General features: G+C 44.1%; 1 protein-coding gene across 5 annotated transcripts in view; it reads right to left on the bottom strand.

The window, feature by feature from the left end:
* Otud7a (OTU deubiquitinase 7A) overlaps positions 1-22,702 on the bottom strand; it is a 289,376-nt gene that overhangs the window by 43,751 nt on the left and 222,923 nt on the right. For 4 of the 5 annotated variants that reach the window (XR_004123087.1, XM_031386860.1, XM_031386862.1 and 1 more), the window contains exons 5-6: positions 19,926-20,108; positions 11,570-11,791 (exon numbers count right to left, since the gene is read on the bottom strand). Coding sequence is in view for 4 of the 5 variants with exons in the window: in XM_031386860.1 (XP_031242720.1) it covers positions 11,570-11,791; positions 19,926-20,108 (405 nt within the window). In the remaining variant the exon portion in view is untranslated. The remainder of the gene's footprint in view (positions 1-11,569; positions 11,792-19,925; positions 20,109-22,702) is intronic. The other variant, XM_031386864.1, reaches the window with a different exon arrangement.

Below are 22,702 nucleotides of genomic sequence, written 5' to 3'. Positions count from 1 at the left end.
GACCAGGCTGGCCTTGAACTCAGAAATCCATCTGCCTCTGCCTCCCAAGTGCTAGGATTAAAGGTGTGCACTACCACCGCCTGGCCTTATTTTGTTATGTTTTAAAAGTAGGTAAGTGAATGAAGGAAAATTTACCACTAGGTAAAGTAGCCACTAGGTAAAGGTTAACAACTGCACTGACATTTATACCTGCTGGGAGAGGGAAATCAGTTTTCTCCAATAGAGTGAATTTGGATATGTCAACCGCTCCAGGACAGGCCTCATGTTTAGTAGTTGACCAACATATAATAAAATATAATAGACTCCACAGTTTGTGTGTGTGTGTGTGTGTGCGCACGTGCATATGTGTGCTTTTATTTGGCTTCAGTTTGGTGAGTTGTTTTTCTTTTTGGGTGGTGTTTTACCTTGCTTTCTTGGCTTGGGGGGGTTTGTTGTTGTATTTTGTTTTTGAGAAAGAGCCTAGAGTTGGGTGGGTAGGGAGGTGGAAAGGATCTGGAAGGACTTAGGGGAGGGAAAGAATGAGAACAAGATATACTTGAAGTTAAAAAAATTGTTTTAACTGAACAAAAAAGAAAAAAAGAAAAGAAACAGAGAGCTGGATCTATGAAAGACTAACAAGCTAGACAAACCCTTAGTCAAACTAACCAAAGGCAAAAGAGAAAATCCAGTGAGTAAAATTAGAGATAAAAAGGAAGACATTGCAACAAATGCCAATGATATTCAGAAAATCTGGGCACACCTTAAAATGTCTAATCCACTGAATTAAAACACTGAAAAGAAATGGCCGAGTTTCTAGATGCATATGACCTACCACAGTCAAACACAAGGGGGTGAACAGCTTTGACAAGCATGGAGATGAGGCAGTGATTTAAATCCCAGCGACTTCTCCTCCCTCAGCAGCATTGATCACCACCACTCTACATCTAGGGGAGGGGTCTCTCAGTCATTTCCCTGTCACACTGGCATGTCATCTGGTGATCTCATTACCTAAATCTTGCTTATGTGACTGTACTGTTGATAATTCATATGTTCAGCATCCCCATCATGTCTGCATGCAACTGGTTCATATATACCAGCAAGTAAACAAACTCACGTATACAGTCATACACATAAAATAATAAATAAAGAATATATTTTTCGAAAGAAGCTAGAAACAACCCAGATATCCCATGACAAAAGAATGGATACAGAAAATGTGGTTCATTTACACTATGGAACACTACTCAGCTATTAAGAACAAGTACACCATGAGCTTTGTAGGCAAATGGATGCAACTAGAAAATATCATCCTGAGTGAGGCAATTCAGACCGAAAAGGACATGCATGGTATGTACTCATAATAAGTGGGTATTAGCCAAAAAACAAACAAACAAACAAACAAACAAACAAACAAAAAAACCCAGAATTCCCAGGATACAATCCACAGAACTCAAGAAGGCTAACAAGCCAAAGGGCCCAAGTAAGGATGCTCCAGTCCCACTTGGGAGGGAGAAGAAAGCAATCACAGGAGTCGGGCAGAGAGGGAGAGACCTGGGTGGAAAAGGGGACAGGGAGGAGAAGAGGGAAACATGATCAGGTATTGGGGTGGGGGGAACAGGACTGAAGCCCTGAGGGCCAGCAGAAAGAATGGAAACAGGTCACCTTGGGAGGTAGGAGGTGGAGGGACTCACTAGAATGTACCAGAGACCTGGAAGGTGAGAGACTCTCAGGATTCAAAGGGAGGGACCTTAGATGAAATGTCCTACAGTGGAGAGAGGGAACTTATAGACCTTAGATGAAATGCCCTACAGTGGAGAGAGGGAACTTATAGAGTCCACCTCCAGCAGAAAGAAAGGGCATCAAGTGAGGGATGGGGTTGCCATCCAACAGGCAAAAACTCTGACCCATGATTGTTCCTGTCTGAAAGAACTGCAGGGACAAAAATGAAGAAGAGCATGAGGAAAAGGAGGTCCAGTGACAGGCACAAAGTGGGATCCAGCTCAAGGGGAGGTCCCAAGGCCTGACACTATTACTGAGGCTATGGTGTGCTCACAAAAAGGGACCTACCATGACTGCAAAAGACCCAACAAACAGCTGAAAGAGTCAGATGCAGATATCTGCACCCAACCAATGGACAGAAGCTGCTGATCCCTGTGGTTGAATTAGGGAAAAGCTGGAAGAAGCTGAGGAGAAGGGTGACCCTTTAAAAAGACCATCAGTCAGCCAGGCGGTGGTGGCACATGCCTTTAATCCCTTTAATCCCAGTACTTGAGAGAGATCTCTGAGTTCGAGGCCTGGTCTACAGAGCAAGTTCCAGAACAGCCAGAGAAAAACAGCTACACAGAAAAACCCTGTGTTGAAAAACAACAAACAAACAAACAAACAAACAAACAAAAAGACCAGCAGTCTCAGTTAACCTGGATCCCCAGGATCTCTCAGACACTAAGCTACCAACCAGGCAGCATACACCAGCTGATATGAGGCCTCCAACACATATACAGCAGAGAACTGACGAGTCTGGACTCAGTCAGGGAAGATGCACCTAACCATCAAGAGTCTGGAGGCCCCAGGGAATGGGAGGTATGGTGGGGTGACTGCATACGTGTATAAGAGTCCTACATGAACCTCTAGTATGTGGTGGGTGCTGCTACCAAAAGCACAGGCGTGACTGTGCCTACCCCACCCCTGAGGGTCTCAGCTTTGATTGCCATTCACAAAAGGGTTCAGTTTCCTCAGAGGATGTGGTGGAAGTTTGAAACTTGAAATCATTAGGAAGAGACTAGAAACCAAATATATGCATTGTCTGCTGCTGCTGCATACTACAGTAGGCCAGTTCAAGTAGAATGGTTAAAAGTGGAACAATTAGGAAACTGGGAAAATTCCTTTGATCCCAATATATCCAATATGACTTAATATCTCACTGTGATTTTTGGCTCAGGAGAATAGTTATCTATAAGTAAGAGCACTTCATATGTGGCAGGCAGATCTCTAAAGCAGCCCTAAGATTTCACCTCTAGGTGCACTGGTGAAACCCCTTTCTCTTGAGGGTGGATGGGCCTCATGCTACTCTATGTGATTATGTTACAATCCATGGCTAAGTGAAGAGACTTTAGGGAAATCAGTTCTTGATTATGGGTTGGTCAAACTTTTGTCTTGGGTTATCTTGACCTAACAGGCGAATTCCTTAAAGGGACATCTAATGGTCAGATAAAGCAGCAGTGGGAGGGATTTGGAACAATGTCTATATCCTTATCTGTCCATCCATCCATCCATCCATCCAGTTTGAAAAGTACTGGATGGCAAGGAGGACAGTCTTCCAGGTGGTTTTTCACTAAACCAGTCAGTTCTCACTTTTTCTTACTTCTAATATCCAATAACTCTAGAATGTTCTTGAAGGCAGCATCCTGAGATAAGGAAGGACATGGTAAGACCAGCTCTGGCTGTCTCATTCTGTAACAAATGTCCTTCAGTCCTTTAGTCAAGTAAACCCACAAAAGGCAACTTTCTCAGGTCCCTCAGCTCTTGAGACCACGTGAGACTGTATCTACCTTGGGTTCTGAAGACTGGCCACCTTGCCATGAGTCCTGGGTTTCTGCTGCCTTTTGCTGTGTGTATATCTGCAAGTGGCAAGTTTGCTTCTTTGTCTCTCTAACTGCAGACTCAGGCAGGGAGTCAGTGCATAGGGCACTTGTTATACACCTAGGCCTCTCAGGCAGTCTCTATAACAGGGCTTCTCAACTATGAGTCACGACCCCTTTGGCAAACCTCTATCTCAAAAAATATTTACATCACAGTTTACAGCACTAGCAGAATTACAGTTATGAAGTAGCGATGAAAATAATTTTATGGTTGGGGTCACCACAACACGAGGACCTGTAATAAAGGGGCGCAGCATTGGGAAGGCAGAGAACCACTGCTCTAGGAATTAAGGGATTAAGTCCATTGTGTCTCTTTTCCTTCATAACTGACTCTGTACACAGTCACCAGGCTACCAGACTCTAAGCTATCAGGGGTTACTGGAGCCATGTAATAAATGCCTCATCCTCCGACATCCTCAAGGTCACATGTTCTTTCCTTGCAATGCAAGAACTTTCACTTCCTTCTGTTTAGAAATCAGAAACAGCCTGACTACGAGCATGTACCACAGACTACTCATCAACTATGTGGCACAGAACCTTTCCCTTCCTTGAAAACCTAAGCAAGGGGACTGCCCACACTCTGCTTTGTAGGCTTGAACTCTTCTCAGAGCTCCCAACATGCTCTTTCCATGGCATAAACAGCTCCAACAAAAGTCAATCTGCCTCAGTGTTCCAGTTGACCCCCAGACTTGAGGACTTTTATTTAGTTTCCCCAGACAACAGAATGTACAGAAGTCACCCAATAAATGGACTGAATTGTGTTCAGAAACTTAGAAGTGGATCCCTTTTAGACAGAGCTGCAGATGAGGACACGGCCAACTGACCTCAGAGTTTCGGCCTGCAGAGATAAAGTGGAGTCTCAGGCCCAGCTAAAATGCACCAGACCTTTGACCCACAGAAACTACGAGATGGTAAACTTATGTTTTCAGACTGATAAATGTGGGAGGAATTTGTTATTATGAACTAGCAGAAATAAATACAGTTTCCTTTGGCCAAAAGGGCATTCAAATAGGAATTCTGTCCATCCACTTCCCATTCTTGACCCAGGAGTGTTAAAGGGGTGTCTAGGATTCTTGCCTGTGCCCTTGAAGCTAAGGAGAGCTATGCATGGAGAAGCACCCAAACTCATAAGGGCAAAAGACATCTCCTGCTTGCTGTACAAAGAACACTGTGGCCTTGGCTGCTGCTAAAGACATACATAGAATAGGACTTAGAGTATCTAGCTGTCTATGGTTTGGCTAGTGGCCTGACTTAAGCTGACTTCCAGAAAGCAGACTCTTATTCAGTTGATCCAACTCCTGGGGCTGTAAATCAGGAGCATCTTATGGGAAGATGAGCCAGCCACTGCTATTCTAGCATCCGGCTGAAACCCTAGAAAGGGAAGTCTTCATACATGAAGTGGAATCAGAGAGCTTCCCAAAGAGTCCACGGTTCAATATTTGCATTCCCATTCATGTGTCCTCATATAACTAATTCACTTGAGAACAGGGAAAGGGGCCCATGAGCTGGTATTGGGGCTATCTTCAGCACTTGAGCCCTGCAAAGATGGCAGTGACAAGAGAACACCATCAAAAGTCAGTGAGGCCATGTGCCATGTGGAACCTTTGATCATTTGTTTTGACTTTGCTGAGCAACATACCTCAAATTCATGTATGATTTGCAACAGATGTTTATCATACAGTTTAAGTAAGATGCTATTTTGCTTATCACCAACTGAGGTACTTCATGGTAAATGGAACAAGACAATCCCTTATGAAGAGGATTTATGCTAGAGGAATTCTTGTCATGAGTCCCTGTGAGTCCTCATAATATCATAGGAGCACAATGTAACCCAGGGCCTCTTAAAACCCCTTCACATACTTCTGTAGGAGTTGTTTTTCTGGGACCACAGTGCTTTGCTTCATGTTTGCCTCTCTTAGGTCCTTGGAGGTTCTGTCAGGTAATGACCTTGGGCTCCTTCTTCTGTTAGTCTTTGGTATCAATAGTATCATCTGGCATACAGGAGGTTCTCAATGAATATTTACTAAGAGAACCACTGTAGTGAGCTAGAGAACCTTTATGGCAAATATTTAACCACTGAACCATCTCCCTGGCTCCCTCCCTGCTTCTTGACTGTGGATGCCATGTGACTAGGTACTTCAAGTTCCCGCTACCATGACATTTCCACCAGAATGGACTGTTTCTTCCTCAGCTCACTTTGTCATGACACATATTTTTTTCACAGCAATGAACAATGGAAAAGTAACTAAACAAGAAAAGTGGTACAGGAACCGAGGCCATTGCTCTGGGTAAACCTGAGCACGTGGCAGTTCTTAGGGTGATGGAGGCTGTTCTGAGAGGGATGTGGAAGAGTTTGGAACTGTAGGCCAAGCCCTTGGATACTGCAAACAGAGCTTAATGGGCCATTCTGCCAGGTGCTTGGAAGACAAGAATTCTGAAAGAAATGGCCAGTAGAAGCTGGCTTATAAAGCTTTGGAGAGAGAAAAAAAGAACTCCATCTGGAACTGGGCCAGAGGCCATTAATGAGATACTTTGGCTAACAATCTGGCTTCAGTCTGCTCTGAGAACTTAAGTGGATTTGAATTTAAAGATCATGGATTAATTTGTTGGCCGATGGGATTTCAAGACAGGAGTGCATCTGAACTGTGGCACTGACTTTTTACTAAACATATCCAGTGACAATGAAAAAGATTAAAAATTTGGGTATAAGCACACAAACATGCCGTCTGTTGAGGAAGAAAGGCACCTGAACAAATTAAACTCTGAAGCCAAGGTATGTGCTGAAAAAGAGGCTGTGCTTGTCAAAGAAAATCATGGTTCATTGCGTACCCTGCGTGGGACAACAGGAGAGGTGTCCTGAGAGCAAGACCTCATCCATCAGAGCTTATTTAGTGAAAATATACATTCATTGAAAGGAGGGAGCACAAACTGACAGAGAGAACAGAGAGGTCCCTGGCCTTCCAAAGCAGCTACCTTCACCAGGGTCAGAGCACAAGGTGGCCAAGCCCCAGCCTGAGCTGGCAGCAGAGCTTTGCAGCATTGTCCCTAGGGCACTGGTTTTGCAAGTGGAAGATGCAAGACTGAGGGGCTACAAGCCTTGGTACAATCTCAGAGAGAAGGCTCAGCCAGGCAGTGTGAGGCAGTGGATTCCTCACAAGGAGCCCCTGAAATGCCATTGCATGAAACTGTGGAGGTAAAGTCTAAAGAATGGTGGAGAGCATAGGGTGTCGGAGAGCCCAGGACCATGTGACATCTTCTGAGGAAAGATGGAGTAAAGATGGCCTAAGAGAAAGGATATGCATGCTACAGGGAGCAGAGCTGGAGGGGTGATGCTATACAAGTCTTTTAGAGTCCAAATGATCCTACCATGAGCCCCGAGCCTGTGGGATTTGGTGTTTTTCATCCTGTATTTTGGTCTTGCTTTGGTCTGATCATTCCTTTCTGTGTTTCCATTTTTCCATCTTGAAATAGGGCTATTTACCCTGTGTATTATATGCTGGAATATGTGAGTTATTTTTGATTTTATAGGAGGACACAGCTAAGAGGCTCCTTAAGTCTCAGGTGAGATGGGTTTTCTTTAAAAAGAGTGTTGGAATTTTTAAAGACTGAGGACTTTACAAGTTGAACTGAATGCATTTTAGCTACTTGTTATTTAAGATGGTCATTATGGAGATTATGGGGACAAGGTGTAGAAGTTAATGACTAAAAGGTGTTAACACTGGGTATCAAGTTCATAAAGGGTGGGGTTGCGATGATTACAGTGAATGCCAACTTGAAGGGATCTGATATCACTCACAAGAGGAATTCTGCAATTCCACTGAGGAATACTTGTGAGAAATTATTCAGATTATGTTAACCTCTGGGGACAATTTCATTAGGTTAATTGAGGTGGATAAGACAGTAAAACACACCCTAAAACTGGCCTTGGGTCCTGGACTGCATAAAAAGGAACCTAGCTGAATAGTTTCCTTTATCTTTCTGATCCCTGAGTATGGACACCTTTGGACCTGCTGCCTGGAGCTTAGGCACCATGATGTCCCTACTATGATAGACAGAACCTTAGGATTCTGAGCCAAAACCAAACCACTCTTTTCTCTTACGTTGCTTTTGATAAGATATTTAATCACAACAATGGAAAAAGTAACTAGGACAAGGATCATGTGACCATGGACTGAGATGTTTCATAAGGTAAGTCCAAACCTCTAACTCTAGCACATTGGCTAAACCAGGTGTTTCATTACAGCAAAATAAAGCTCACATATACAGGATGTAAACGCAATAGAAGTGCAGAGAATGCAGTCCAACCCATTGGGCAGTTCCTAGTGTACAAGGCTCACTGGCATCATGGACCCTCCCTGTTGGGCACGCCCCCTCCCTTTTAATTTTGCTGCTGTCAGCCACTGGCTTTCTCAGTTTATTAGACTGTACATTCTCCATCTCTTTTTGGATTCTTCTCCCATTCACAGGCTCTCAGTGCTGGAGAACCCCAGCTAGAGACTAGTGTCTTTTCTGCCTTTGCATCAGAATCATACAGAATCTTTATCCTACACAGGGTGGTGACAGGAGTTCCATCGAAGATCCCCTGAGGAGATTACCTCACTCCACAAATTTTACCATACACCATAAAATACTACGTTGATTCTTTTAGCCTAGATCTCTCTGTAATCTCAAAGTCACCTGCTTGGCTGTCCAGCAACTTTACAGGAATCTCAGGCTTTGCCTGATAGTGTAGCCTCTTAACTACTGCCTGCTCCCAACATGTCACCTAGTCACATAGTGAGGCAACCTTCTTGGGGCATACTTAAATCTTCTATCACAGCTCCAGCCAATCCCTCAGTAAGGCCTGCAGGTTCAAAACATACCCTGGCTTGTTTTGTTTTCCATTCTGTTTTAGTATCTACCTACTTCTCATCAATCCCACTGGTGCCATCATCTACCAGAGGACCTGCATCTCTCCCATTCCTCTTGATTCTCCTCTTTACAACTTCACACTCTGTCCTTGGCAGACACCCAGAATCCATTAGATGCTAATCAAGATCTACTACTCTCCTGCCCCAAACCTTGAGGCTGTATATTCTATTTACAGTTAAGACTCCAGCACATGAATGCTTCCCTAGGTTCTGAATCTCATCTATTTGACTTTTTTCTCCACTCCTATAGCCTCTGCGGCATCTGTGCACATAGCTCCTGTTACTATGTCCAGCCTGTGATAGTATGCTCTGACTGCTTCCCAAGCTCCCTCCTCCCTCTGGTTTGCACAGGCCCCTCCTCCTACCTCGTGCCCACTTACCTTGTCCCCAGCATCTCTACAGCAGCCCTCACTCACTACTCATTTGACATGTATGGCCTGGCTCTTTATCATTCTTCTATACTGGAATATAATCAGCTCCAGGATAGAGTTTCATCTGCTTGCTTTGTGGAAATAGCCTTTAACCTGCACAGGAAATTTTTGGCAGCATATACAGGTGTAACTGTGGTGACTCTGTCTTCATTTGATAGCTACTACCAATCTGATCAGATGAAAGGTGTGAGCAGGCAAGCTGTAACAGCTCCTGGGAAAATCAAGAGTCAGGACCGGCTGGCTTCAACCGGCTGACTTCAAAGCCTGAGTACCTCCGTCAAATCTTAGACCTTCTCAGTAGGTTCCCTCCAGTCCTGTTATCCTCCATTGGAAGCAGGCATGATGCCAAGTTTAAGGCATTTTGAATATTTATGTTATCTCCAATTTCCCATGTCTGTAGAAACCATGATTATGTAGGTATGCCTCCGTCCTTTGGCCCCATGACATCTTGTTCATGTGGAAGTCATCTCCCAGATGAGGGGTGTGCCTTCCCAAACCCTTTACCTCTGAGTCTTATGTTTGGATGCAGTAAGGTCACCCAGTGGAACAATGGATGCATCCTCGAGTTCTCAATGGCAGGGCTGCTACTAAAGCATTGATTGCCCTTCCTCTCAGAAGGATCACTTATAGGCAACGAAGACCAGGTCAGGGCTGTCATGGGTTGACATTTGTCTGTAATCCCAGGATTTTAAGGCTGGGGAGGACTGGTCCCTCAACTTGTGGCAACTGTGTTTAAGGTACAGCTCCACCTTCCTCATCAATAGGACAGAAAGAACCAAGGTGCAGGAGCTACAGTGGATTCCTCACTCAAAGGTGTTGGGGTTAGAGGAGAATCAGGACTCAGAGAGAGTCTAAAGGTAGCCCTTGATTAAGGGCAGAGGACAGAAGTCCAGAGAAGTCAGATGGTTGGAAGGCTGGGTGAGATCATGGTGCACTAGCTCAGGGACTCACCTTGCTTTGCCCACTCTTCAGCCATGCCCTGTTTGTAATGTGATGGATGCCAGAGGTGTGATGAGTCCTATTCAGAGCCTGATCTTCAGACCCTTGTTATGGCAGTGAACACTTCCTAAATTGCAACCGTGAACTGGCTAAAATGGCCAGTGAGCTTTCCCTTCACCTTGAAGACCCACATTGCTATGTTTGTGTCCACAGCTCTACACCCAGAGTGTGCCCTGAGCAGATGTGTCCACAATCACCTGACCACTGTCTTTCTGCCAGTGTAGTCTGCATGGTGGAGGAAGTCTATGGTTAGAGTCTATTTCTCTGACATCTTCTCTCTCCAAGGTCATGTCTCTCTCCACACAATTACTTATCCTTCCCCTCTGTGCAAGGCACAAGGGTAGCAATGGCCTTGATAGGCTATTTGTTGGCATGACACTATTCTGTGGTACCCTTAAACTCTGCACACTGCTCGGTACACGTACCCTTTTCTGAATCCTGCCATCTTGTTAGTCTTTGATGTCAGCATCTTGACTACCAATGTCTAACCTCTGGATCCTACTCTTATGTTTTTCTGAAATACGGATGTATAGCAATGCTCACTGTGTCTTGGTCAAGAGCTGAATTCCACTTCCTAGTGGCATGCTGCTGACTGAAGCTCTCAGCAGAACACCTTTTCTGCTATCTGCTAAGATGTCACACCTACGAGGCTTCCCTCTCTTCTCTGCTGGGACAGGTTACCTGGAAGTCACCCCCACTGCCAGGCCTCTGGAAATGGAGGTGTGACATGGCAAGGGCTGGCTGAATGCTAAGTCAGAAGGTCTTGTATTCCTGTTCTATGAGGAGCAGTGGGAACCACTGCTGGGGACACACCCTCAATGCATGCTGGTAGCGGAGCCCTCCTGGGAAGTGCTTGGGAAGCACATACTCTTTTGCATATATATCTGAGAAGCCCTTTGATTTTCAATTTTGCAATTATTTATAATGCAAGTGATGATGCTGGTAATGCCTTGTCTCAGAAAGAACTTACATCTATTCAGACATTTGCTTTGAGTCTACTGTATTCATACAAAACTCAAAGAGGACACATCTGGCTCCCTCCCTGGCATCCAAGACACAAGGAGACTTAAGCCACTTCTCTGTTTCCTCCACTGGGAGGCCAGAAAGACTTGGGAGGGTTGGGAAAAGTCTTCACAGAGCTCCCCCTGGCCATCAGGGTTGTCAGCTTTGCAGATGGAAAGTTGAAGTTCTGGGTATAGGACTTGCTGTGTGCATAGGAAATGAGAGGGCCTCCTTTTTTTCTTCTAATTCAAGCATATTTCTTATCCTTCTTCAGCTCTCATGGGGATGAGGGATGCAGAAGAGAGAAGCAGGGCCAAGCAATGGTGCTTATTTACAGGGGAATGATGGGATTCAGGAAGAAGGGGATTGACCTGGGAGGCACCAGCACCCCTGCTCACTGGCCCCACACTCAGCCAGTGTTCCGTGACAGAGTACAATGATCTTTAGAGCAGGGTTAGTACAAATGGAGAATTCTGATGGCAAATCCCAAGAACCCCAGTCTTCCTCCTGCTCAATGGAGAAAGAGGGCCAGGCTGCTATATGGGGGGTAGGGGTGAGTAGGAGGAGGGTTGCTAAGGAGCAGCGGCCTGCAGGCGACATACACACTCACCTGCTTGCTCCAGAGCTACCATTGTGGCTTGCTCAATCAGGTCCCGTTCGATGAAGCTCCTGAAGTCCTCACTGTATACGCTCAGGTCTGGCAGCTGGAATGTATAGATGGGCATCTCCAGTGGGAACTGCTCATTGTTGCATTCATTTGCCACGTGGGATCGGGCCAGGGAGACGATGGCTGAGCTGGCATGGGAGATCCCCCGGGACAGGCGCTTCTCTGCTGATGAGAAGGAGGGATAGCCTCAGGACCATGTCACTGTAAATGTGGCTCTGCGAGTGTATGCAGCCATGCTGGAGCACTCATGTACACACAGCACATCCCACATATATGCATACACATGGATGTAGATAAATACACTATGAATATACAACATGCAATTCCCTCTGCATAAACACATATAATACACTTATGAGCACACTATAAACATACATATGCAATCATACCTATATAGATAAGTGCAAATGTGTATACACATTGTACAATACAAATTCCACCCTCATGTAAATATGCATACTGCATACATTTGTGCACACAGTATACAGAGCTACTAATAAATGTCTATAAACATACATGATACTTTTATTACTTATTTTTAAAATTCGATTTATTCATTTTATGTGTGTTTTCTCTGAATGTATGTTTGTGTACTATGTGTGTGTTTGGTGCCTGAGGAGGCCAGATGAGCACACTGGACCCCTTGAAACTGGAGTATTGGTGGTTGTGAACTATCATGTAGGTGCTGGGAATCAAACCTGGATCCTCTTCAAGAGCAACAAGTACTTTTAACCACTGAACCATCTTTAGACCCCCAACATGACACTTTTAGACAACACATTTATTGTACACAGCACACAACATATAATTTATATATATATGAATACATATATGCACACATGTACATATGCATACATATATGTATATATGTATATACATACATAGGTACTAGATAATACAAATATGGATATATATATTCCAAAACATATACACATGCAATGTACTGTATACTATGTGCATGCTATACATAAACCTGGATATGCATACACTACATATGCTATATAATATTTACACAGCAAGTATATAATATGAATATACTGGACACGCTATAAACAGGTACAGCTATGTGCACACTATACTCTACACATATAGAAATACAAATGCATACCACATATACGCACACACACATCATTCACATGTCAGCCTTTTTATCTTCTAGTTTGCAGGCTGCCTGCTGCTGGAGTAAACATGGTGTGTGACTCTTCCTCATCTGAGTCATGGAACCACTGAGAACAGTGTTGCACATCCACTAACAAGAGCAGCAGGGCTTGTGGTCCTGAGCTCCATTTAACTTCACTCCCAGAGCTGCCCTCGCCCAGCCCCGAGTGGGACCTGGGAGACTATCTTTGTTTTCATGCATTTATAGATTAAAGCAAGTAGCATCCTGCTCAGGTTGCTCTGCCATGGCTAGGCTTCCCAGACACTTGGTTACTGTTTTTATACTTCTCTGATGAGCATTTCCCATGTGGGCATCCTGGGGACACACAGATGGAGGTTGTGCATGCTTCCTGTCCACCTGCATGTTCTTTTGTCCCAGAACTCTCTAGTACCATGGTCTATTCTGTTTTATTCTTTGTGGACTTTCTGCCCAAAGAATGAGAAACACAGAGGAGGATGTCTGAAGTGTGTTGGAACTTGGGTAGTCTAAAGCAGATACATCTGTACTCTTGGTTCATACTTTAAAGAGGAGACTAGTGTTTAATGAGTAATGTTGACATAATCAAGAAATGTATTTTTTTCTTTATAGAGTCAAGGACGGCCTTGAATTTACTATCCTCCTGTCTCGGCCTCCAGGTGCAGGGATTATGGGTATGCAATAGCTCTTAACAATTCCGGAGCACATGATGTAGGAACCGTCACTACAGAGTCAGTGTTTGTGGCATGGGACTTCTTACAGCAGAAGTCCTCTTATTCCTTCCAGGGATAAAGGACCCTTAGTGTTTGAGTGAGACTGTGGTCATAGCCCTGTGTCAAATTCCCGAGTGTTTCCCAGAGAGTCCTAAGGTAGCTCACCTCCTTTCAGGCTAGAATCCTTGGCTCAGGGAAAATAGCAGCCACTGCCTTCCTCAGAGCAGGATTTCCTAAATAGCCTCATTTGTAATGTCAGTGGCCAGAAATGGCGTTCATGCAACTTTGTCAAAACAGACTGTCAAGCAGAGGTTTGCCTTGACAACTTCATACATTTTCCCCATTCAAATGAACAGGAAGGTATAGAGATTGCATGCTTCAGAACGAATGGCTTCAATTCACTTATATTTCATTCTGAAACAATATAATTAGGCTAACCTATATTTTGAGGAAAATCAAAAAGAGAAGTGAAAGCACAGAGGCTTTCAGGAATAAGAGGAGAGATGGAACGGGAGGTTTGGGCTGTCTGTCCCTGGGAGATGCCCCCACTGCTTCTTGAATTTAGCTCAAATCTTTGATAGCATGAGCCAAGGTACTCCAATGCCAACAAGCACTGCCTCCCCTCCTTTCTCCAATAGCTGGGCATTGGCCACAATCGGGATAGCTCTTAGAAACAAGCAATTTTTATAACAGTAGTTCTGGAAGGTTCCCTGAGGAGATATCCAGCTGTAGGGAAGGGGAGGGTTAAGCCTAAGTTTAAACACTTAAAGCTCGGTAATCCTAATATTGGATGTACATCCAAAGAGAAGAAAATCTGTGTGATATATCTGTTCTCCCACATGCTCTACAGTGTAAGCCACAACAGTTTAGAAACAGAAGGAACACAAGTATCTGTCAGCAGAATGGATAAAGAAAAATGAGCACATATATAGAAGGGAATGGAACTTATTCTTAAAAAGAATGAAATTGAGGGCTGGGCGGTGGTGGCGCACACCTTTAATCCCAGCATCTGGGAGGCAGAAGCAAGTGGATTTCTGAGTTCCAGGCCAGCCTAGTCTACAGAGTGGGTTCCAGGACAGCAAGGGCTACACAGAGAAACCCTGTCTTGAAAATTAAAAAAAAAAAAAAAGAATGAAATTGTGTCATTTATGACAGTGCAGATGAGCCTAAGGAACCTATGTGAGATAAGTCAGGCAAATTCCATAGATGTGGCTCACAGGCAGAAGCAAAAGAGAGTGATTATGTAGAGCTAGAGTGGAAAAGTAGGGAACAAAGAGTGGGAAGGAGAGAGGACCTGGGGTTGGTGACAGCTTAAAAAACTGAACCTGGCTAGGGGCAGTAAATCCTGACACTTCATAGCTCACAGTAAGCACAGTTCACAATTTACCATACTTTTCAAAGTCGCCAGAAGAAAAACATTTTGAACATCTTCAGGAGAAAGTGATAAATGTGTGGGATGACAGATGTATAGACCCTCCATGGTTATTTATTTATTTATTTATTTATTTATTTATTTATTTATTTATTTGGAGACAGGGTTTCTATGTATAGCCCTGGCTGTCTTGGAACTCACTCTGTAGACCAGACTGGCCTCAATCTCAGAAATCTGCCTGCCTCTGCCTCCCAAGTGCTGGGATTAAAGGCGCGTACCATCACTGCCTAGCTTCCTCCACGGTTATTACACATTGTCCTTATATCCTGAAACTCTGCTGCTATGAATGAATATGTGCAGCTATTATGTGTCAAACACAAGACAAAAGACTCAAGGCTGGTCAACTTGCAGCCCTTTCACACTCTGCTGGGGGACCAGCCAGAGCACGCACTGCCCGCCTTTTGTTTGCCGCATTCCAGTCTGAGGCAGTGATAACTGTAGCACTGGCGCTCACAGGGAAACTGAGGAAGCATCTGAGGAAGGCGGGCACATATAAAACAGTAAACAGAGTACTTACATTACAGCAATCAGGATGAATGGACTGAGTTTATAAATGAGCCTAGCGAACATATTCAGAGAAATGCAGAGACTATTGGAGTGTGAAACACTGATGAGAATCCTAAGAAATAATTTGCAATGAAAAAGAAAGCATTGACTCACAAAGAACACACGGGAAAAAGAAGTAGGTTAGAATACCAAGGTGAGCCTGTCTCTTAGAAGATGCAAAGAGCTTCCAGAAGACAACTGAGGAAGGCCATAAAGGATTCAAGGAAACCAACGTGAACTGGGGAGTGCTGCTCCTCTAACAAAATTGTAGTAGGTCGTGTAAATCTTTCCAGGTACTAAAGACTCAAGGGGTCTCCTGCAAAAGTAAGACTTGAAGGGAAACGTTCTTTTTGCAAGAGGGAAATGAATGTAGTCACACGACTCTTAATGGACAGATGACTTCTGAGAAACGTGCCTCTCTGACTCCACGAAGCGGCTTCACACAGACCTGGGTGGCCCAGCCCAGGATTTCAATGTGGCCTCTTTACACCACCAAGAGGCAGGGTAAGTGCTGAGGTGCAGGCAGAATAATCCGGCAGACTCTCACAGGAAAACATGTGGTCAGCAAGATAACAATGAAAAGCATAGTATAGGAAATGCATACTTATGATGCTCAAGCTGACATCAATTATTTATTACTGGGGCTTTAATACAGTAGATCACATGCTGTACTGTCACGTAGCTAGTAGTGCAGGTCTGTTCCCACCAGCATCAGCTAGGCCCTGATCGACGTCTTATGGCGTGGTGAGGTGGTCAGATTCTTTTGGCTTCAGTATGATCTTATGGTCTGTCACTGCCAACATGTGTAGAGCACATGATGTACTATGAACAAGTGAAGAAGCCAACCTTTGCCTAAATAAATATGGGCAGCAGAAAAGAGCGTAAATGTGGGGGTGCGGCGGCAGGAGGGGTTAGGAGTGTGTGACACACAGTTCTCAGGGTGAGATAAAGTGCATATGAGGTTTTAGAAAGAAAATATAAACACAGACAGAGGTGTGAAAAGGACAGTGGGAACTGGCAGATGACTACAAGCTGAACATACAGCCTTTAAATGGTAGAAAAAAGCCCCAATCAGCCAGGGAAGAAAAACATATAAGAAGCTTGACAGAGTATGCAACCAAGTATTTCTACTTTTAAACAGTTATAGTGTATACATGGTATACACCATACATAGGAGAGGTATAGATATGAGATAATTTTTTTATTATTTATTTTTTCTTTTATTAGATATTTTCCTTATTTACATGTCATATTTCCCAGTTTCCCCCCCCAAAACCCCAAAAAACAACAAGAACAAACCCCTGTACCCTCCCCCCAACCCCCTGCTCGCCACTCCACCCTCTCCTGCTTACTGTCCCTGACATTCCTCCACACTGGGGCACAGAACCTTCACAGGGCCAAGGGCCTCTCCTCCCATTGATGACTGACTTGGCCATCCTCTACTATACATATGCTGCTGGAGCCATTATTCCCACCATGTGTACTCCTTGGTTGGTAGTTTAGTCCCTGGGAGCTCTGAGGGTACTAGTTAGTTCATATTGTTGTTCATCCTAAGGGGCTGCAAACCCTTCAGCTTCTTCGGTTCTTTCTCTAGCTCCTCTATTTGGGAACCCTGTGCTCAGTCCAATGGATGGCTGTGAGATATGAGATAATTAAAGTAAACTAAATGGACTGAAATTCCTACTTGAGAAAAAGATTGTTTGGATCATAAAATAAAATCTCATGGTAAATTGCCTTCAAGAATCGTACTCGGGCTCACAGCCGTCCATTGGACTGAGCACAGGGTCCCCAATGAAGGAGCTAGAGAAAGGACCCAAGGAGCTGAAGGATTTGCAGTCCCTTAGGACAAATAACAATATGAACTAATTAGTACCCTCAGAGCTCCCAGGGACTAAACCACCAACCAAAGAGTACACATGGTGGGACTAATGGCTCCAGCAGCATATGTATAGCAGAGGATGGCCAAGTCAGTCATCAATGGGAGGAGAAGCCCTTGGCTCTGTGAAGGTTCTATGCCCCAGTGTAGGGGAATGCCAGGGCCAGGAAATGGGAGAGGGTGGGTCAGTGAGCAGGGGGAGGGGGAGGGAACAGGGTTTTTTTTTGTTTTTGCTTTTCTTTTCTTTTCTTTTCTTTTTTTTTTTTTGGAGAGGAAACTGGGAAAGGAGGTATCATATGACATGTAAATAAAGAAAATATCTAATAAAAAAGAATCATACTTGGAATTGGGGCTGTAATTCTATTATACATAGGGTTCAAGCAACACACACACACACACACACACACAGCCTTTGTTCAATGCTGAGAACAGGACAGATATTTTTTATCATGTACATATGAATAATAACATACTCAGCCAGTTGTATTTATATATTTGTATGAGTATGCATGTATACCACAATAATAAAGAAAAAGAGGCTATGAATTTAAGGGAGATGAGAAGAGAAATGAGAGGGGTTAAATGAAGGAGGGAAGTGATATAATTATATTTTAATTAAAAACAGCAAATAACAAGAAATCTCTAAATCTAAATGTAAACAAGACAGCAAGTGCTCTTAGATGATGTCACTCCTCTGTGATGATAACAGTGTGTTTATCTGGATGCTTGGAAGACAGGTTAGCACATGATGACCTGCTTTCTCTAGTGTCTAGCCTTAGCAGAATCTGAATATGTGGAGAGCAACAGTATTGGATGCAAGAAGCACGCCAACTTGAAAAACTAGGAGCCCATTCAATTACAAGTAGAACTGCCATAAGGCTTAGATGCAAGAATAGTTCATAAACGTAGTGAGCACACTTGGAAAGGCAGGGGTTTGCACTAGAGAGTAATGCACAAGAAGCAGACAGACTCCAGGGGAACACTTAGACAGTTGCATGCTACACACACAGGGCCCACAGACAGATCTCGCAGTGGCTGGGACTTTAAAATATGGTCCAGTTGGCATTTAGTCCAGAGGGGGAAAGGTGATCTGACCAATATCCAGCGAAGTAGCACTCTATCCAGAAGACAGCAGCATAGAGCCTTTGCTATTGTTTATAAGGGATTTCAAATTGATGGAAACAGCTGAGGACTAAACTGACAAACAACAGGAAAAGGGGTTATTAACCATGTATTTTATTTCCAAATCCAGAGACGAGCACATAGGCTAGGGGCATTGATCATGTTCACACCTCTGTGTAGCAAACTCTTTTGAACATAAAGCCATAAGGTAAGTGGTACAGTGGGAGAAACACACGGGCCTGGGCAGAAATCCTGTGCTTTCCTCTTACAGAGGAAGCTACAAGTTGATAAGGAAAAATTTACTGATGGATAGAAAAGGGAACCACACGAGGGAACAGGCATGTAGCAGGTGAGAAGGCCACCTAGCAATCAATCCACAATATTAAAGTTAAAACAGGATTCCAGGTTCCACCCTTCAAAATATGCAATCAGGCAAAGCCCTCTAGCAATAGGCAGAGCTGGAAGGAGGTGAGCAAAGAACTGGGTTTGCATGCAGGGAGCAAAAACACGATCAGGAAGACATTTTTGGGAAACCATAGCAAGCCTACTGCATGGCACCAGTCTGCAGGGAGGGAAGCACTGGCCTGATACTTATAAATATGAGGATTTCTTTAAAGATTTTTCTTATCATGTATGAGTGTTTTGCCTGCATGTACGTATGTGTATCTGGTGCTCTGTGAGACCAGAAGAGTGCATCAGATCCTCTGGAGTTACATAAAGTTGTCAGCTCCCAGGTGGGTTCTGGGAAGTGAGCTCAGGTCTTTCTGGAAGAGCGGCCAGTGTTCTTACCCACTGAGCCTCTGGACAGAGCCATGCCACGGTATTTATTATATGTGTATGTGTGAGGGGGCAGTCAAAGGCAAACAAATGGCAACCAAAAATTCTGGGAAGAACCAGGATGGTCATTTATACAGAAGGTCTAAATATACGATGGAACAAATGTACCAACCAAGAGAATGTACTAGCTCTTACTGCCCAGGAAAGTAGGCAATTTGTAAACTACATGTCTCCTTGACTCTTATGTGTTTGCATCTTGAACAAGCTTAGCAGAAATAAGTAGACTTGGCTGATCAGTGGTTATTAAGACAGCTTTTGCTGGAAGGTGAGACAAAAACCTTCCGAGTTTCCCATTATAACCAGTGTTACAAGTGTAGCTTAGTCTGATGATGCAAAAGAACCATAGAGAAGAAGAAACTCATGGAACAATGAATCTGCTACTACTGAATGACTTGGAGACCAAGCTGGAGAAGTAACTGGAGGACTAGAGATGCCTGTCAGGAAAAGCAGGAATGAATCTCTAATAGGCTACTGGCCTCTAACGGCTCCGGTCACACTCTCCTGCTTTCCAGAGATGGAAGCCACAGATGTTTCATTTTAGCCTACTGTGAGGAGCAAGGCATTGAGAGGTCAGTCTGCCACAGCTTGGTGATATTGACCACACTGTTCTCCACACTGGCAAGCCCCTTGTCTGGTACCTTGAGCAATATCGTCCTGTCTCTGCAGGCAAGGCCTCTCCACCTTGTGCCCAGGCTGGGGCAATTCTCGCTCGGGCTGCTTGGCACACCTTCCTTCGTTGAACACATGTGGCAGGTTGGCTGTGTGCACCTGTCGGAGTTGCTCATAGTCGCTTAGTGCAGCTGTCAGGTCCCAGTTTTTACCTGTGGATAAGAAACAACAAGAGATTATAACAGGGATGGAGGAATCGTGGCTTTCCTGGAGAAAAGGTGCCAGTCAGCATGTTGGTGAGCAGTGTCTGAAAGTACAGTGTGTGCATGTACACACACACACACACACACACACACACACACACACACCTGTAAACATTATGTCTCTTATGGCCACCAAAGTGTACTGCTTAGTGAGGGGTATACCAAAGGAGGAAATTTAGGACACAAAGCACTGGTTTTGGACACTTAAAAAGGAAGTGGGAAGTTTTATATGTCAGGCTTGAAAAACTGCATGGCTGAACTTCTGAGCTGTTGCACACAATGCCACATGCTGACTTTGGGGACTACTGCTCTGGGATGAAAATGGTCACCCTTCCAAGGTCTATGTCAAGGTACTGAGAGGGTGGAAACTTAATCTGACAGTGGTTTTCCGAGGTGGGACATCTGGGGGCAAGTACATTAGATCATTAGAGTGGAGTCCGAACAACCGAATTCTGGTAGCTTCATGAGATGAGAATACTTGTGCACATGCACACACATGAACACACAGGCAAAGATACACACTCACAAATACACATGTATTGACACACACAGATACACACACATGCACACATACACACACTCATACACATGTATAGACACACAGATACACACACAGGTACAGATATGTACATACTCACGCACAAGTATAGACACACAGATACATGTACAAATATACACATACTCATGGCACACATATATACATACACAGTCACACACATTTCTGCCATGACATGATGCAACCTGGAAGAACCCTTGCAAGAGCCCATCCACTCTGGTGGAACTTATAGCTTCTAAAATTAGAGAGGGAGGAGGGGAAGCAGAGGGGTAAAGCGTTATCGAGACATACCACAGGAAATGAACTTAACTGTCTAAAGAAAAGAGAGAGAAGAGAGAGCAAAAAGCACATAGAAAAGTAACTATTAGTCAGTAGAGGCAAGTCTTCCAAATACCTGAAAGAAATTTTGAGATAAAAAGCTAAGAAAACATAGTGATTGCCATTTAAAGTATTCATTTTAAAGTAGAAGGTATGATTCAACCAATCTTATCTCACCCAGCATCATGGCAGTAGGCTTAACACAGCATTTAAGGAAATGGAGTGAATATTTGTTGTATAATAGTGGTACAGGCCTTACATCCCAGCTACCTGGCAGGCTGAGGCAGGAGGATTATACTTCAAGGCCTGCCTGGGGTAAAAAGGGAGTTGAAGGTTAGTCTGGGTAGCTCACTGAGACTATCTCAAAATAGAAAGTGTGTGTGGGGGAAGCTGTGAATACAGCTCAGGCATAATACTGGGGGAGCATGCCCAAATCCTTAGGTTTAATATGTGGTACTGCCAAAACAATTTCACATCTAATGCAAAGCTATTTTTAAAGGTCACTACCTGATGGACACCAGACAAGAAGACACCAGTACCAATACCAACACCAACACCAACACCAACACCAACACCAACACCAACACCAATACCAACATGATCCTGCCCTTGTAACAACATAGAATTCAGGCCTAAACCATTAAATAAGACTAAGAAAACAACCTGGCTGGGCTTAAGGGCTCAATTTACAACAGAGGTGGGTTCACTGTTTTTCATTGTCTGTATTTGTGATGTGTGGCATCCCGAGGTTCTGCCTCCTGGAAAGGAGAGGCTGTCTCTCCCCTCCGTGATCTCTACGGCACACCCTACTTCCACTGGGCTGTCACACTGCTGATTCCTCTGCACTTTATCTTCCTCAGGCATGCTAGGACACCTACAACTCAGGACGGCTTCTACCCTTGGAGCCTGCCGACACTGAGACTAGCCAATCCCAACCATGCTTGTCTGCCCTGTCCCTTCTGCCTCACAGAAACCACAAGAAAGGCCCTTGTTCCCATGCCTGTCACTCCTCTACTTCCTGACTAACCTGGTACTTCCATGTACTGGGCCTCCTGATTCACGAACAGACTTCCTAAAACACACGTTTGTGTTTGCATACTCAATTAAAGCAAATTCTAGTCATAAATGAAAACTCAAGATATAAACAGCCACATACCGAATTTAAAAATTAAAAGGTGAGAATTACCACAAGGCTCTGACATAAACACATGGGCGTAAATGATTCCTAAGGGTACTGTAAGTGGGGCAAATCTGTAGTCTGGGCACGGAACGTACAGCCTCATACAGACTAAGCAGGTGTCTAAACTCCTGTTCCACAGGGCAGATTCTAATGTCAGCAAATAACCTGAGAATCAGTCAGCCTGGACTCCTGTTTTCCATCGGATGAGCAGACACACAGCAAACTTCGAGATACTCTGGAATGCTCCCCTCAACCCCCTCACAACTGAAAAACTCTGAATGCCATGTCATTTCTGCTCACCACCACAGACAGAACTCCACCTTGAGGCTGGGTGGGATACGTTCCTCCATCCTCACAGGGATGGAAAGCAGGTTACAGCCCATAGACAGTGTTTCATGACTAATAAACTGGATATAAATGAACGAGCTTGAATAAATAGCCTTCATATGTAATGACAAAACTGTTAGAAAACATAATAGAATATTACAA

Source organism: Mastomys coucha, unplaced genomic scaffold (assembly GCF_008632895.1).
Source record: "Mastomys coucha isolate ucsf_1 unplaced genomic scaffold, UCSF_Mcou_1 pScaffold21, whole genome shotgun sequence".
NCBI classification, from domain to species: domain Eukaryota; kingdom Metazoa; phylum Chordata; class Mammalia; order Rodentia; family Muridae; genus Mastomys; species Mastomys coucha.
The sequence above is the reverse complement of the archived record's forward strand: the minus strand, read 5'-3'. Positions and strand labels throughout refer to the sequence as shown.